The 18957-nt window shown below is 39.7% G+C and overlaps 1 protein-coding gene across 2 annotated transcripts in view; it reads left to right on the forward strand.

Moving 5' to 3' along the window:
• LOC137652228 (zinc finger protein 236-like) overlaps nt 1-18957 on the forward strand; it is a 161856-nt gene that overhangs the window by 126422 nt on the left and 16477 nt on the right. For both annotated transcript variants that reach the window (XM_068385463.1, XM_068385464.1), the window contains 2 exons: nt 1774-1885; nt 5137-5349. In XM_068385463.1, the coding sequence (XP_068241564.1) occupies nt 1774-1885; nt 5137-5349 (325 nt within the window). The remainder of the gene's footprint in view (nt 1-1773; nt 1886-5136; nt 5350-18957) is intronic.

The following is an 18957-nucleotide window of genomic DNA, read 5'->3' on the forward strand; positions in this document are numbered from 1 at the left end:
TGGTATTGGGAACGTCCTAACCCAGAGTTCCTTCTGGAACTTCAGGTCAACTGCCTAGGACGTGTCACACTTCTTCCTTCACACACAAGCTTATGTAGGCCACACGGTTCCTTGCGGAGCAAGGAACTTGTGAGGTGCAGGGACTCCTTTTCTCGAGTGCGATTCACTCGAATTCTGAGTCCCCGTGTAAAGCCAAAGCCAGTATGGCTGGGGACTTTCCACCCTACCTAATGGGTAAGTCACCCAATGTAAATAGCGTGGTTTGTATTTCGGTTACGGAACAAATGACAAATTCGAAGATAATTTGTATTTTTCCTAACCATACAAACCTTAGCTATTTACACATATTTGCCCGCCAGCCCTGTCCCCCAAGACAAGTCCTACCTCTAGGTGAAAGTGAGCATTCACCTCTGTGTGTGGGGGGGGAGGGGTAGCTAGCTACCACTCCCCCCCCCCCCCCCGCCCCGCTAGTTACCCTCGTTAAATTCTAATGGCTCGCCATTTCAGCTGCGCTAAAAGGTAAACCCAATGTAAATAGCTAAGGTTTGTATGGTTAGGAAAAATACAAATTATCTTCGAATTTGTCATATTTCTAGGAATCAGTTCTTTTATACCTGGCCTACTACCTATTTATCAATGCTTCATTTGAAAGGATTAGAGTGCAGCAAGTGTGGTTTACAGTATCTGGTTACTGGAGAGGTTGGGAATCTTGGTCAATTTGGAAAAGTACAGTATCTAAAAAACTTACAGGTTTCTGTATTTGGGGATGATAATAGCAACAGTTCCTTTTCAGGTTTTACCATCGAAAAGAGGATTCGGTCTTTCTTCTTTTGTTGGGACATTTCAGGAATAAGTTGGTGTAAGTTCAGACATGGATGAAACTACTTTATTAGGCATCATGGATACTTGAGAAGTTAGTTATGAGGTTGCCTAGAGATGAGTTTCTAACATCATCTATATCAGAATTGAAACAATATTTGATCTAGGCACAATTTGTATTACAGTGATGAAGAACCAACTTCAACTATTGCGATGGTGGGACAATCTTCATTGGTTATCGCAAGGAGTGTCCTTAGAAGTTAGGACTCTACGTCTCTCTCTTTTCATGGATGTTTCTCTGTAGGAAATGGGTAAAACTCAATTATCTACACATTTTAGAGAATTGGACATGGATAGAGTCCATTCGTACAAATTACCTAGAACTTCTTAGGTGTGTTCAAGGCATTAGAGGTTCAAAAGTAACTGGAAATTGGAAAGTGTGCAACGGTATTGTCCGACCATATGACAGCATTAGCCAATGTTCGGAAATGAGCGATTCAGGTTGGATTCCCTATCCCTATTCCAGATGGCAGAAGTTTTATTAACTAGGAAAGATTTGAGAGGAATAGTTCTCCCTGTGTTTATTCTAGGGAGATGACAATATGAACATCAGGGAAAATTATTTGAAATAAATGGACTTTTAATAATAAAATTTGTTATTTCTATACAGTAGGCAATTAGTTTTGACTTGAGACTAGACAAAGCATTTACTCTTTACCTGAGCTAAGGGTATTACCATTAGCTGATAGATTGTCTTGGTACTGTATTAGAAGCCTAGGCATATTGAAAGGGAAAATAAAAAAAAATTAGTTTTGAGGTAAGCATAGACAGCAGGCTTTGAGAAGAAATATGAACACTAGGTGAGCATAGGAATATAATAATGTTTTTCAGTAATTATAAGATGTTTATATACAGTATGGTATCAGTATTTTAAATGAATTTCTTTTATTTCAGTATTTGGAAGTGTCCTATATGTGAACAAATATTTGAAACCTCTGTAGCATTCCGAAAACATCTTCAAACTCATGGTATAGAGGCCATCAACTTTGCTTTTTCAAAGAGCAAGGTAAAGTATATTATGTTTTTTGGTCTTGGGAAAGACTTCTTTTTTAGTAAAAAATTACTTTTGCATATTTTGGTAATGATTAAGGGGCCAGGCAGCTAATGCTGTTCTTTAAAGACAGGACTTTGACATTCATGCCACTTAATAAGGGGACTTAGGACATCTCCAAACTGCCTCTGACCTTCGGTTTTGTGACACCAGGGCAATTTATCCAGAACATGAGATTTTAAAATTCTATTTCCTCCCTTGATACTCAACATTAAGACCTGGGATTACTACCCTATGTAGACCTCCAATAATTTTTTTTTCTAAAAGTAATAATTTTGCTAGATATAAATTTTTTCATTATGGTAAAAAATAAACCCTCAACATCAGGGAAAATACTCTGAAAAAAAATTTGAAAAAAAAAATGCAATAAGGGCTCTATTTGATTGTTTTATAATGTCTTTTCAAGTAGTAGACTTGATTTCATTGCTATATCCTTAAAGCTAAGGGAGAAGATAGAATTTGAAGGTCAATAAGTATAGTTTTGAGATACTGGCATTCAAAGTTTTTCTTTGTATTTTTACAGACAATATTAATAAAACATGATTATTATGAATGTTATATACCTTTTTGGATATTAATAAATCAAAGTTTAATCATAAATGAAGATACCTTTGCTCAATATTTCACTTCTTCAGGCTCCTGGTCGCTCATTCCACAACTAACACACACACACACACACTCTCTCTCTCTCTCTCTCTCACCTACTTCTGAACTATTATTAGAGTAAATTTTCTTCTTCCTAATGTTAGTGAGATGTTTAAATTGTCTTTTCCTCTTTAGCAAAATGAAATTCTTGCCGAAACCAAGAAAAAAACATAAAAGGGAGTGAATATCAGAGGTCAAACTCAAACGTGTACTATCTCTCAGATTTGTGCTAGCACGAAAGGGTGTAATTATAAAACTTCCCGTCTTGTAACTCATGGAATCTAAACAATTTTTTTATATTAAAATTTAATAATTATCAAAATTTACGATAACTGAAGGAATACTGCATTTTCTTGTAGGGATCAATGTTTTTGGCTTATTGAGTTACTTTTACTAATTACCCTGTAATTATGGAAGTAAGGAATTTTGACAAAATATTTTGTATATGCATTGACCATTGCTATACAAAGCTCTGTGAATTTTTCAGGATTTTTTTTTTGTCCTATAGCCCAAAAATGACATAACATCCTGGTCTCTTAAGAATCTGAAGTTTACATGAAAAGTCAGTATTTTTTGGATCTTAAGCAGTTTGAATAGTTAATGGTGTTTCTTATAACACATCTTATGAGGATAATTCAGTTGTAATACAGCTCTCACACATTTATTATCTCCAAATATTATTACCATGATCACTGCTAAAGTAACAAATAACAAAAATACGAATGTGGATTATAAGAACTTCAGACCGGTAAAAGCCAGTGGAATTGTTCTGGAATTGTTCCTAACTTCAAAAGGGCCTGTAAATATCATAGATTATTGCCCCGATATCTTGATAAATTAGTATTTTTAACCCATAGTCTTGATAAAGTAGTACTGAATGAATAAAAAATGGGCGTTGAGAGAATTTATTAAAACGCATGTTATTTATAATATAACATTTTACTTACTATGGCTCATTCAATTTTATTCTTACCATTTTGTTTTTTCAAATAAGGAGGAATATGAGCAATGCAAACTGAATAAGACCATAAAAAGATAAATAATAATACTAATTAAAAACAAGTTCAGCTTTTTATGTAGTAAAGATCCTCAAAACCCTCTATCATGAAGAATGACGATTCAAAACCCTCTATCATGAAGAATGACGATTGTTAACTGCGCTTGGTTTTAATGTATAGTATGACTGCCAAGATGGCTTCTAACTACTCTTCCCTTGGTTTATATTACCATGTTTACATGGCTGATTTTGCCTTCTAAAGTATTATTGAGATCCCTCACATTTGGTTTATTTATCTGGTTTATGTTGCATGAATCTTTCTAAACCACAGGCCTCATCTTTGCTGTGCCTTTAGACTATCTTCTTATTTAGCAAGTTCGTTCGTTCTCTCTTTTTGCCAGACAATGGAAATTCCTAAAAAAAAATAAAAATAAACCATTACACCTTAGCTCTTTACATAAAATGCACTTGAACTTCTACAAAAATAGAATCTGTGAATAAATGTTCAAGGAATCGCCCTAATGTTCCACTGCAACAAATAATAATTAACAGTCAGAAGTTTAAAATTATCAAAACAATCTGCAGTGCACATATGAAACTCGGATGAAGACATACATTCATCCAGTTAAAGAATAATATGAAAGTTGTGATTGGTGTTTTAGGTTAAAATGACATCAAATATTGTGGGTGTACGGGTATGATTAATTTGCATTATATAACGCTGAATGGCCTTTGATGCCCCAGTGCTTGGCTTAAGGCCTAAATTTTATATTAAATTCAATAAACAGCATAGAATAAAACAGTTATCATTAAAACTTGTGTACCCTTATTTAGATTTTCAACTTTCATATGATTCAAAGGAATTTAAGTGAACAACATGGAATTAATTTAGACCAATTACAACCTTATTCCCATACTAACAAACCTTTCATTATTTATGTAAATCCACATAAATAACCAGGTTTGTATTAGTTAGGGAAAAATAAAAATCATCTCTGAATTTGTCATTGGTTCCCATACTAACAAACCTCTTGTTATTTATATGGATTTATATAAATAACTACAGGTTTGTAATAGTTAGGGAAAAATACAAATTATCATTAAACTGTCTTAACAATTACAGTACTCGAAAATTACCAATTAGCCATGTTCAGCATTGTTTATTAATGTGTTAGTTCTCTTTATCTAATGATGACATTTTGGTAGTATCATAGTAAAAGTATCTACATAAACAGCAAGTAATATTAAAATAATACAAACATCATCGATTAATTTGTAATTTTCAGTGACTTGAATCAAAATCCTTGTAAACATTTCTTATCCACCAAGGTTATATGATTAACAAGCTTTATGTATTTATCCAATTTTCAACCAACAGAAAATATCAAGTATTAAAAATGAAGGTATTAAACATGGAGTAAAGATGGTGTGAAAATTTTCACAATCTAGAGACTTGATGTTAGTTAAAGAACTAAACATTTTACTTTTCTTTTTTAACTTCTTTACAGAGATTAGTTTCCTATAGCCTTCAATTCTGTTTTATATATACCATGCATATTTACAGATCAGTGACACTACAGTTGATGCAAAGGGTAAAGTTACACTAACATTGGAAGACATGGATGCTGTATTACAGCATGTGACTGAAAACAATCTAGCCAATGAAGAGAGTCTAAAAGAGGAGTCACAAAATTACATACCTGCCAGAAAACAGCAAACTCCTCTAGAAGAAGAGAAACCTCAAATTACTTATGTTAAGGGAAATAATCCTGAAGAGGTAAGTAAAATTTGGTTAGTTTTAATTCAAACCAAATACTTTTTAGTTGCCTAATCTTTTATTAGCAGCAATCTCCAGACACTTCAAAATTGAAAAAGCCCTTATTTTCTCGAGTATCCATATGGGTGTTTCAGCATTCATAGTAATGAAAACGAGTTAGAATGTATATCAGGTGCACTCTCTTGCTGCCTGGTAGCTTTGCAGTAAAGCCCCATTCACTGCATCCAAGCTTTACCTCAAAGATATTTGTGGTTGGTTAACTCTCCATAGGTATATCCTGTTAATATGAATTTACTATTTGACAGGAATATCCTTGGGGATAACAAGTGCCTCCAAGAAAATGATTTCTCTTTATCAAAACTCCTTTTAAAGTATATCCTGTTAATATGGATTTACTATTTTGTCCTGGCAGGAATGTCCTTGAGGATCACAAGTTCCTCCAAGAAAACAATTTGTCGTTGTCAAAACTCCTTTTAAAGTCTATTGACTTTTCCCTAAAATCTTTCAGAAAGACATTTACCTTTTAACATATGATTTATTCTGATACTGTAACAAAGCCTCATTCTTTTAAAACAAATCACTTTGGTGCTAAGCTAGAGACTAATAGATTTTGAACTAGTTTCAAAATGGTGGACTGAATGGAGATTGCCAAACAGACCCACCCACTGATAATTTTCACTTTATTTCAGTTGCTGTGGAAAGATTATGCTGATCCCTCTCTTTTCCTCTTCCAAAGTATTACAAAGGATGTGTCCGGGCAAGAGGTGATCTTCTAGCCACTTAATGTCTTGACTTTCCATGGATTCTCATTTTGAGGTGTAGGAGGGGGTTCCATTTTTACCAAGTATGAATTTACCTGCCCTGAGTGTCATACTTTGTCTCCTTCCCAGTGGTGCCTGTTTGGAGGAGAAGGAGAAGAAAGGAAAGAGAGAGATGTGACTGTGTCAGGGGGATTTTTCTTATCCAGTGTTCCTGCAAGAACTTTCTGCTATCTTTCACTCTCCTACCTGACGAGCATCGCTGGCTCCCTATGCCTGATGCTAATACACATGGAGGGCTTAGCAATTGTGACTTTGAAGTCAAACACAAGCTCGGTGTGTAATTAAAACTCTTGTGCTACTTTCTCTGACTAGATTTAATGAAGATGTTTCATTGCGAATTGTATGCTCCTTGATAGATGTATTGCACATCTTCTGTGGCCTATTGGTAATGTCTCTGCCTGGTGATCGCCAGACTAGTCTTCGAGTCCCGCTCAAATTCGTTAGTTCCTTTTAGTGTCAGCAACTTCACAATCCTTGTGAGCTAAGGATGGAGGGTTGGGGGAACCTACAAGTCTACCTGTTGAGTCATCAGCAACCATTGCATAGCCCACCTTGGTCCTAACTTGATTGGAGGTGAGGGGGCTTGAGCACATTGCGGTGAATGTAAAAATAGTAATATTCGTACAGGAGGGACTCTTAGAAAGTCTTGTCAGGCTAATCCTTAACTCTCTTAGAATTGTCTGCTTTCCTTCGTAGCAGTTGTTCAATTTGTCCTGTACTCCAACTGGAATCTTGTAGTTTGGGCAAGATCTCAGCCGATCTCACCCTGTAATCAGCTAAAGGATTACACAACTCATTTATGTTGGATTTACATAGGGACATCAAAAATCCTAGATTAGTCTCATAGTACATCCTTTGTACAGCTGAGGGTTTTAGAGTTAGACAAGGGAAATTATTAATTGCAATTTAGGTTCATCAAGGCGCTGAGCGTAATCTTTTGTACGAGATTGATTTATCCTTAACCCATGCTAATGTCTTCTTACATCACTGTAGACGAAAAGATCATGGACAATGAAACTCTGGATTGCCCTTTTAGTTCTGCTCCAGATCCCGAGGGTTAATTCTTTTAGGTTGTTAAACTCCTCCTTGATTACCATAACCGTGAAGCAGTTGTGAAGGTGTCGCAAAGTGTTATTATTAATATACTTTCAGTAGGAAACACTTTTATACATGTTTGATTCAAGACTAAAGTTACCCCAGTGGCATTAATTTAATAAGACATTTTCTATTGATTAATTTTCTTTTCAAAATCACTGCAGTTTTTTAGTAACTGCACTGTTCCCATTTTCAGAGAAGATACGTAAATGAATAGTCTTGAGTACATGTAAACATTCATATATGTACAGTCCAGGGGTTGGTGATCTTTTTCTTGTCGTATTCATGAAGGAGGGCGGTCAAGTTGCTATGCATGTCAAACAGCGAAGTACATCTGCTCATCATCAGGCTTTTAACGCAAGTGAAAGCTTCACGGCTCTATCCTAGTTGGTCTAATTCCAGGCGTCAAATTTTTGTTACCTGGGAAATGCTCCGAGACGGAGGTAGTACAGTACTATGCCGGCAGACGTGCTCTGGCTTGAGAGCTGGGTCAGGTGATAGGGTCGTGAGTGAATCACGCATGAGAGTCCCGATTAGAGGATTCTATTCTGCGATTGGCCATTGGGCTAGCTGGGAGTGGCTTCGTTCCTGGCAAGCTACTACTCGGCTCATCTGTATTGTCGTTTTTGGTTTTGTCTTGATTAGTATGTCTGATTCAGATAGGAGATTTGCTCCTTTGGCTTCTAGGTAGGAGAAACATTTTTTGTGTAGTTCTAAGGATAGGTTTCCCCTGCTGGATCCATAGGGACTCCAGAATTCTAAGATTCCTGCAGTCCAAAGTACTTGTGATGATTATCTTATTTTTCAAGATGTGTTATCACAAAATGGACCAGTTCTGGGTTTGTTGAAATGTGCCTTAATGGCACCTTACTGTACATGACAGGGCAAGTATTTAGAAAGCCATATGGTGGTAATTCCAATGAAGCTGCTGGTCATCTTCGGATGAGGCATTGGTACCAGTAGACCACATTTGATCTCTTCAGACTGTCTTGCACAGCAGCAGCTGGGTTGTTTTTCACAACCAAGGTTTTAGTTTTGGCATTTTAGTAATAATTATGACGTTAAGCTCTGCATTGTATAGGGAAATGATTGTTCTTTCATGGCTCTATTGTCTTGTTGGTAATTGTAGTACATTATTCCTTTGCAGTAAAAGTTTAATTTTGTCATGCTGATTGTGTGGTACTGTTCCATCCTATACCAGATGTTGAGGGCTTTCTTCATTTCTCAATTGACCTCTGTTAAGATATGTATTGTTCACAAAAACCTTTGTTATACGGTCCAGTTCCTCGTGTTGAAGCTCCCAAGAGAAGCAATAAGAGAGATCCCTTTTTACAAAGGCCTTCATGTTGGAGGTCTTGCATCTAGCTGGGTATTCACAGTCACCATTGAAACAGTCCGAGGTTCATTGGGGGTGTTATAGAGAGAGACATGGACTCTGCTTTTGTTGTTTCGACCTAGCTATCTAGCAAGAGGAGCTGTCAATGTGGATGTGCGATGGAATTCCAAGATATCCCAGGAGGAAGTGCGAAGTGGTCTTTATGAAGGTATCATCAACATATCTCACAAATACGTCAGGTGAGCATATACTATACACGAGAAAACTCTGTCTTCTACTACTACCATGCAGAATTTCACGGAAAGAACTCCCTGTGGAGATCACATGGTGCCATCATTCTTTTGAATATATGTATGGCTCCAGTGTGTTGTGAAGGGGACCTTCTTTGTACAGATCTTAAGAAGCTTAAAGAAGGCATCTCACGGGATGTTGTGGGGTAGTGTAGCCAGGTCCCTGTACACAAGGTCCATAATTAAGGTGAAGGTCTCGTCAACAGAACATTAGTAAACAGACTCAATGTTGTAATGATTAGTTATTGGGTGGTATGGGAAAGTATTTTCTGCATGGTGTTTAGGATATGTTTTTCCTGTTGAATCAGTAGGGCCTCATGAATTCTAAAACTCATGCTGTCTGGAGCACTGCTGAGGATTTCCGTATTTTTCACAATGTGTTCTTGCGAAGTGAACCTATTTTGGCATTGTTGGCAATTTGCCTTAACGGCACCTTGCTATACATAACAGGTCACATGTTTAGAGAGCTGCATGGTGGTCATCCTGACGTAGCTGCCAGTTCAGCCTTGGGCAGGACATAATGGTAGAACACATTTCGTTATTATTACTAGCTTAGCTGCAATGCTGGTTGAAAAAGCAAAATGCTACAGACCCAAGGACTCCAACAGGGAAAGCAGACCAATGAGGGAAGGAAATCTGTAAAGAAATAAACCATTGTAAATTGCTCGATCATTAACTTAAATACAATATTTATTAGAGTTTTAACCTGCCATCAACCTATTCCATGGGAGGAAATGAAAATAGTGTTATACTTATATTTTGTGGGGAAAAATAATAGATAAGCCTAATTTTCTTTAAAAACATCTTGATAAGCTAAATAAGTATTTTTTGGAAATTTACTTGAAAATCCAATTATTCTTTTAATAAGAATGCAAAGAATGTAATTCGAAATAATACTATAGGGATTTTTTCACAACTAAACTAAAATAGGTTTTTATGTTTATGCTGATAGGCTATATTTTGTTTAAAAATAAAATTATGGTAGACTAGTTGTAATATAGATGGGCAAGTTGCTCATGAAATTTTGGCTTACAGAGCTTGCTATGCTCGGCGGAAAGCATTTCTTTATTTTCTAAAAGCACTTCATGATTTGCATAAAACAACACATAGAAGTAGACTTCTGACACGCTTAGGCATTAAAAGATTTTAAAAATGTTTTAGATTCTCAAATGAAGAATACAAGAATATGTTATTTACCTTAAATTTGGCATATCTTCTGCATGCTTGGCCTTAGTGTAGAGGTTAATGGGAGAAGTCAGTCAGTTGGAGGAAGAAAACAGTCAGTTGGAGGAAGAAAAAAAAAAGTAGCAGTTGTTCTACGAGAAAACTTAAGACCCTCTTCACATTGATGACAGCAGTCTTTTACGAGAGCAATGACATCGACCGATCTTTAATGACAGCACTTTCTCAATGATGTGCAAAAATGTTATCTTTCATGAACGAGTCAAAAATGGGATCCCTAAGGCAAGCGCTATCACAAACTTTGTCATCTCTTTATTATATTTACTGTAATGTCTTGCATTGTAAGCAATACTTGTAATCACATGCACTATAGAAGTACACCCTGTACAGCATAGGAGTACGGCAATACTGTATACAAAACTTCACAACTTTCGAGTCAAGTTGTGTGGCCGACTCTATCCAAATCCTTCATGTTGGAGGTCTTGTATCTGGCTGGATATTCACAGTCACCATTGAAACAAAGTCCAAGTTTCATCGGGGTGTTGTAGAGACATAGGGAATCCGGTTTTGTTTGTTTCAACCTCACTATCTTGGAAGGGGAGATGTCCATTGTGGATGTGCGATGGAATTCCTAGATATCCCAGGAGGAAGTGTAAAGTGGTCTTTATGAAGGAATCAAAAACATATCTCACAAATACATCAGGTCAGCATATAATATACACAGGAAAACTCTGTCTTCTACTACTACCATGTAGAGGTTCACAGAAAGAACTCCCAGTGGAGATCCCATGGCGTCATCATTCTTTTGAATATATGTATGGCTCCAGAGTGTTGTGAAGGGGACCTTCTTTGTACAGATCTTAAGAAGCTTACAGAGGGCATCTCACGGGATGTTGTGGGGCAGTGTAGTTGGGTACCTGTACACAAAATCCATCATTAAGGTGATAGTCTCGTCAACATGGAGGTTGGTAAACAGACTCAACTTTGTAATGATTAGTTAGTAGGTGGTATGGAAAAACATTTTATGCATGGTGTTTAAGATACGTTTTTCCTGCTGATTCAGTAGGGCCTCAAGAATTTTAAACCACCACCTGTCTGGTGCACTGCTGATGATTTACCTATTTTTCACAATGTGTTCTTGTGGGGTGGACATATTTTGGATTTGTTGACAATGTGTTTAGAAAGCTGCATGGTGGTCATCCCAATGTAGCTGCGAATACAAGCCTTGGACAGGACATAACAGTAGATCACATTTCGTTTTTATTACTAGCTTGGCTGCAATCCTTGTTGGAAAAACAAAATGCTACAAACCCAAGGACTCCAACTGGGAAAGCAGCCAAATAAGGAAGGAAATCTGTAAAGAAATAAACCATTGTAAATTGCTCAATCATTAACTCATGTACAATACTTATAAATTGTCTATTTTTGGGTGAGGTAGCCATGTCGTCCTGATGGAAGGTTCCTTTCAGTAGCTTCCTAGGGTATATTTGACTACAGTGATATTCCCAGAGAATTTAACTAAAGGTCTCCAGAATTCCAACTCCTGGCGCAAATATCCTTAAAGTTTCCTTTTAGGATATCGCATAATATCAGGAAACGTATTCTTGACACTCCACATAGCAATCTGCACCCCGCATAGCGTTTACACTTCGAGGGGGGGAAAAGTGGCAAAATAAAAGAGGAGCCATTACAAAAGTCTCCTCCTCCGTTAAGTGTTTAAGTACTCAGATGGCGCCACCATCGTCCGCCATCTTTATTCCTTTGTAGCGTTAAGCCGGTACTTTTAGATACTGTAATATCGGGAGGGAACCTGCCAAGGCCTTTCATAGAAAGGAGGGTAGGTCCATCAGGACGACATAGCTATCTCACCCAAAAATTGATTTTTCGCTAAGCTCAAAATCCGTTTTTTGGGCTCAGGCCATGTCATCCTGATGGAAGTTTGCCAGAGCATTAATGTATCGTGGATTTTCCAGTTGTGTCTTTCGACTTCAAGATAATCTTTCCGTGGTCCTTTAGACCTAAAAGACCTGTGACATTACCGTTATATGTCATTTCTGCTAATCATATACTATGTTACTGCTTCCTGCCCCCTATAGGGAAGAGTCAAACTAGACTCAGAAAAAGTACCAAAGTTGCATATTTTATGTAACCCTTCTAGGATTAAAGGAGACATGTAGGTCTTACTGTATGTCATTAGCCAAAGTTGTATCTAGTATTGGAACAAGTTATATCTAGCTAGAAAGGTTTTTATGAATGTAGGAACAAGGGTATTACTTTTGTTCAGTTATTTCATGCAGAATAAAGGGTTCAAATAAATGCTCTCATATAGGCTTTATTAGAAATGTTTAGGGCGAAATAAGACGCACAAAACCATTAATCATTTATTGTCAAGCAATAAATAAAGTTCAACATACATTTACAACAATGTAAAAAATGTAAATGAAAAATTCATTTCAATAACATAGACAAGGTAAAATAAATCAGAAATCCTTGTTTATCTGAAAAATAAAACTTTGCCAACTCACATGAAAATTTCTTAGAAATTTTAATGTCTTTCTGAGAATCTATTTACACTTGGGTAAGAAACACATGGCACTAGTGTTCAGTCTATGTTACATCACCATGGTAAGTTGGAACAGTCCATAATGTCACCTTGATGACATTTCACTGCCATGTTGCACTCTAAAATGCCGACATACACACCCTTTAGAATCAGAGTCCCACATAATTCACTGTTCCTCACAGCACTAAGCGGCAGGTTTCAGCACACTACCTGCCGCTACCACGAAACGCTTTAGCTCCTGCACTTGCTTCGCATAGCGTTTAACCTGTTAAGCGTCACCCACGTGATAAACCGTTCACCACGATCTACTCGGTACGGCCTTCAACTGCATATTCCGTTCATGACTTTAATTGCCTTTTTCAAGCCGTCAGTCTCGTGATATTACGTTTACTCGTATAGTAAGTATACTGTTGGATCACCACTTGGCAACACTCTCAGCATATGGGGACTGTAAATAGAAACTTATATGATGTCTGGCAACTATTTTTCTGAAGGTAGCTTGACGTTAGAAAACTGGTTTCCTATAAGTGCGCTTCGGGCGTTCATGCGGAAGTGGTTGTTTGTTGTTCCTTTTGTAATGAACGGTCTAAAGAGGAAGATTATTTCTTTAGATGAAATAAATGATATTATTGTTGAGGAATTTAATAATGATAACCTGTTTGATAATGAGAGCACTAGTTCTAAATCCTCCAGTGATGAGTATATTGAAGAAACAAAGTTTACTTTCGATGCCGAAAGCAAAAATGACTTCTCATTACCAAATGACTGGACAATGAGATTTCACAAAACTATATAGGAAAGAAAACGCGCGCGCGCACACACACACAGAGAGAGAGAGAGAGAGAGAGAGAGAGAGAGAGAGAGAGAGAGAGAGAGACTCTCTCTCTTATCCCTTTGCTTTTGTTGCTTATCCAGGCGTAAGATTGAAGATAAAAAGAGCCCATTAGAATATTCAGTATTATGTAGCCATTTGAAATGAAATAATAGTAATATTAATTGTTTTTTTTACTCTACCATTTAATTAATATCCCCACTTTTAACTATAAATACGAATTATAAGCATAAAGAAATGATATTAACTTGGGAAAATTATCATTACTGAAATGACCGCTCAGGGCAAAAAAAGCGTGACGGTACGTTAGCGGCAACCTGGTCCAGGGGGGACGCTTAACAGGTTAATGAACACCCTGGATGACTTCCATCCAGTAAACGAGCGAAGACTTTTGAAGTCCATAAGCTGGAAGAAATTTAACGACTAAGCAATCTTCCTAGGATCATGACCTGCAGGTGTACTGTCAGGATCCGCTCTGCGAATAAAGTAGGTGATCTTCGCCCTTAGTTGTTTTAGTGATAGCTTTGAACCTGATTTTTCTCCATTAAAGAGCTGTCCTCCCCTGAAGTCTGAAGTTCTGCGAAGATAGACCTTTAGACTCTCCAGTGGACACATCTTCCTTCAGAGGGCAGATTCTCCAGGGACCCCACCTCTTAGTGGGTAGCTCATTCTTGGCGAGAAATGTTGGGTCAGGAAAGAGGTTTAGCTCACCCGTTTCAGCAAACTGGATATGGCCTTCTTCCATGGACAAGGCCACTATTTTACTAACTCTTGCCCCCGAGGCTAGAGCAAACAAGAAAATAACTTTGAGTCAAATCTTTCAAAGAGCAAGCCTCATTGTCCAAACTTGAGGCGAAATGTCTTCAAGAGACCACGAGATGGGCCTTGGAGGTGCTGCGGGTCTAAGTCTGGCACAGGCCTTAGTGATTTTATTAAAAATTTCATTAGACAAGTCTCTCTGGAAGGCATACAGTAAGGTCTTGTCAAGGCAGATTTACACGTAGTTATCATGTTGGCTGCTAAACCTTGTCCCTGAAGGTGAATAAAGAAAGACAAACAAAAATCCAACGAGATTTCCTTTGGATTCTTTGCCTTGACAAAAGCCACCCACATCTTCCAAGATGACTCATATTGCCTTTTGGTAGATTTTGACTTATATTCCTCCAAGAAGTCAATACTTTCTATCGAGATCCCGAACCTTTTCTTTACTGCTAGGGAGAGAAAATCATGAGATGAAGGTCTCGGGTTTTCTGTAATGAAGCGAAGACAATCGACTTCTGAACTTGTTGAGACAGAACTGGGTGTGGCAGGGGAATCAGCTTTGGCTGTAATTCCAGAATCAAGGGGAACTAGTTGCTCCGGGGCCACTTGGGAGCCACTAGGGCTGCTGTATCCTGAAAGGATCTCAACTTGTTTAGGACCTTCAACAGCAGGTTGGGTGGAGGGAACAGGTAAATCCTGGTCCATTTGTTCCAGTCCAGGGATATGGCGTCCACTGCTTCCGCTCGAGGGTCCTTGTACGGGGCCACGTATCGAGGAAGTTTCTTGTCGCTCGTTGCAAAGAGGTCGATCTACAGTTCTGGGACTTGATGCAAGCTGAAGGAGAATGATTTTGCATCTAGGGACCATTCTGACTATCGGAGCTGTCCTGGATAGAGCGTCCGCTGTCACATTGCGGAACCCTTGAAGGTGAACTGCTGACAAGTGCCATCTCTTTTTTTCCACTAGTCGGAAGATGGCCAACATCACTTGGTTGAGTTGAGGCGATCTTGAGCCATGACGGATCAGACATCTAACCACCACTTCGCTGTCCAGAATCAGTCTTATGTGGACTGAAGGACGAGGGAACAATTTCTTCAATATGAGAAATACTGCCATGGCCTCCAAAATGTTGATGTGAAAGGTCCTGTACAGAGAGAACCAAGTTCCTTGAGCTCTGCGCTGATGGGAGTGACCACCCCCCCCCCCCCCATCCTTCCAATGATGCGTCCGTATGGATGACAACTGAGGGTGGAGGCAGCTGCAGAGGTATCGACCTCTTGAGCTTTCCGGCCTCCGACCATGGCTAGAGAAGTGATCATAGTGGTCTTTTAGATCTCTTCGAGCGTTTGATGCGTATCTTCTCCAGACTCCTGATGCATCTTTTTAGCTGTGCTCTTAGCACTGGATCTGTCACTGAAGCAAACTGGAGGGAGCCCAGCACTCTCTCCTATTGGCGTCTTGAAATCCGAGTGGATTTTAGGAGTCTCTAGACAGATTCCGCTATCTCTCTCCTCTTCTTTAATGGAATGGAGAGGCGATGTGACTAAGTCCCAATGTATGCCTAGCCATTGGAACTTCTGAGCTGGAGATAGTCGAGACTTTTTGGTGTTGATCTTGAATCTTTTTTGTTCCAGGAACTGGATCACCTTCTTGGATGCTTGCAAGCATTCCGCTTCCGATGCTGCCCACACCAGCCAATCGTCCAGGTATGACACCACCTGGACATCTTGTAGGCGTAGTTGTTGAACGACTGCTACTGCAAGCTTCGTGAAGATCCTTGGGGCTATGTTTAGCATGAAGGGCATGGCTTTGAAAATGTACTTACTTTTTTTGTAGCCTGAATCCTAGGTAGGAGGAGATCTGGCGATTCATCGTAATATGCCAATAGGCATCTGCCATGTCTATGGAGACTGTGTACAGTATGCCCTTTTGGGCAATAGGGCCCTTATGTGTTGAAAGGTTAACAGCTTGAACTTGTTGTCCTCGATAAACTTGAGAGGCGACAAATTCAGAATGACTCTGAGTTTGTCCGAGTCCTTCTTGGGAACACAAAACAGCCTTCTTTGGAATTTGATGGACTTTGCCCTCTTTATCACCCGTTTGCTCAAGAGCTCTCGGACGTATTCTTCCAGAACGGGGTTGGAGTGTTGGAAGAACTGAGGAAATGCTGGTGGAGCTGTCTTCCAGCTCCAGCCTAGTCCATTCTTGATTATGCTGTGGGCCCAGGGATCGAAGGTCCAATGCTTCTGGAAGAGTCAGAGTCTTCCTCCTACCGGAAGCATCTCATTGCTTCTGGTTTCCAGAGGGCTTGTCTCCTCGACCGCTTGCTCCCCTACCTCCTCTTCCTCTAGAGGGACGTCTAAAGGAATCTCTACCCGAGCCTCTACCTCTAGGGTGAAAGGTAGTAGTCTGCCTCTCAAAGGCGAGAGTAAAGGCTGGTGACAGAGTCACCAATTGCTGAGGTACCAACTGGTAGGTAGGTTGGGGCTGTACCTATATCTGTGGTGCAGCAGTCGCGGGAAGTTGTTTAGCAGGGCGAGTTGACACTCTTGATCTTTTTGTCTTTCTCTTCGATTGGGGACCCTTATCCGGAGAAGACTTTTCTTTTTGCTGACATGCCCCACTTCTGGAGAAGATTTCTATTCTCCGTGGTGGCCTTGTCGACAATTTCCTTTACTAGATCGTTCGGAAACAGATCTTTCCCCCAGATGTTTTAGATATCGACTTCCTGGGCTCGTGTTTGACTGCAGCCGAAGCAAACGCGAACTCTCTACAAGCCCTTCTTGCCCTAACTGACAAATGTGCCTGGGCCAAGACCATGAACATGTCTGGGGTTCTTTGTTCACTGGCCATTGCCTCCATGGACACCTGGAGGGACAGAGAGGCAGCAAGCCTCTCCTTTGTATCTTGTTCTCTACGTAGGAGAAACTCAGATAACTTGGGGAGGTTCTCGTTGAACTGGCGTCCAGCGATGTCAGCCTCCAACTTCCCAACTGAGAAGGTTAGCTGAATGTCCTTCCAGTCCTTATCATCAGCTGGTAAGGCCAGGGAGAGGGGCCTATACTCAAGTGTAGGGCAAGGTTTCCCTGCTTCCACTGCTCTGAATGATTTCTCCACGAAGGGGAAAATCATAGTTGTGGGAGTAAGAAAAGAGGGATGCTTCTTGCTCAGGGCCAGTACCTTAGAATTGGTGAAGCCCTTGTCCTTCAGGCTGCTGGCGAACAAAGCCTGAGCCTTCGAGTGGTCAAGCACTATGACCTCCTTAGGCTCTGTTTCCTCCTTGGCAAACCAGTTCCGTCTTAAGACGGATGAAGCAGCAGTCTGAATAGGACTCAAAGCTGCGCCAGAACTCAATGTCCTCAATGGGGACCGCGCCCAGCTTTTCCGAAACATAGATCTTACCATTGGTTATGGGCATGTACTTGGCATGCCTCCATGGGTTAACCTCGGAACACGAGGGAAGCTCCTTAACATTGAGCCTCCGTTGAGGCCCACGGGAAAGCATAATCCTAAGAATCTCCTCCTTGAATTCGACTTCCCTCTGCTCGATCTTCTTATCGAACATCTCCATCATAGCTTTGATGGCAGCCAGAGTGTCGTCCGACTTTGCAGGTTGAGGAGCTGAGGACGTAGAGGGTACAGGTTCTGGGGCAGGAACCGACGAAACAGATTGTTTCAACCTCCTCCTCTTCCGTCTCAGGAGCCACCGTTGACTCCTCTTCTCGACCTTCTGCCAGGAGGTCCTTTTCGGTGTCCTCTGACACCCTCTCATCTTCTAGATGAATGTCCTTCATCGCATCCGAGACATCCGTGTCGACAGATAGCTGGATGCAAGGGATCTTAGGATGAGGCTGAGGGATAACAGCATCCGCAGATGCTTTGGGGAATAGCGGGGCTCTCATACGCTCGCTAGGGAGGTAAGGCCCCTTGGCATTCTTTAGAAAGCCACAAACCCATTTGCGTAACTTCTCCCGAGCTACATCCCTTGACTCCGCTGACTTGGGATTTTCAAATGCCTCATTCAACAGGTCTTTACACACTGTACATACCTGTGGGTCCCAGTATTTTAGCGGTCCCTTGGTGATGGAACAGCGGGAGTGTGTCCTACACCCCAGATGGCCATAAAAGTTCTTGCGGCGAACGCTGCAGAACACGCTGTCACACTTGACATAGTCCTCCAGTAAAGAGAAGAAAATAAAATGAGTATGTCGTAGTCTATCTCACTAGACTAATAAATGTTATAATAAGTACTATAATAACAATTACCATTTTATATTATTGCATATAGCTTAGGATAGGTAAGCTGGAAATGAAATAGGAGACACATACATGTGGTTCCCACCCAGCCAATTGCTGTGACCTTCCTCACTATTAATTCTAGAATATCCTCTATAAGAAGCCCAATGGAATATTCTAGCCCATAGGGATAGAGTAGTGTAAACAACACCCGCTTCCAAAAGAATTAATAATGAGGATTAAAGAAACTGATCAACAATCAGTGTAAAGAAAAGGGAATTCCTTTCCCGATTCTATTAGGTCTCAACAATAGACTGCGCCTAGACGCACAGAGTATGTTGGAAAACTTTTACTACTGTATAATTATATACCATTGTCTTCTGTCTTTAGTATACTCTATACTCCAGATGTACTGGCTACTGTATATTCATATACAAGTTACTTCCGGCAAGGCTAGTACTTAGACTTAATTCAACTGGCACAAAAATTTA

The sequence above is a fragment of the Palaemon carinicauda genome, chromosome 13, assembly GCF_036898095.1.
Source record: "Palaemon carinicauda isolate YSFRI2023 chromosome 13, ASM3689809v2, whole genome shotgun sequence".
In the NCBI taxonomy this organism is placed as follows: domain Eukaryota; kingdom Metazoa; phylum Arthropoda; class Malacostraca; order Decapoda; family Palaemonidae; genus Palaemon; species Palaemon carinicauda.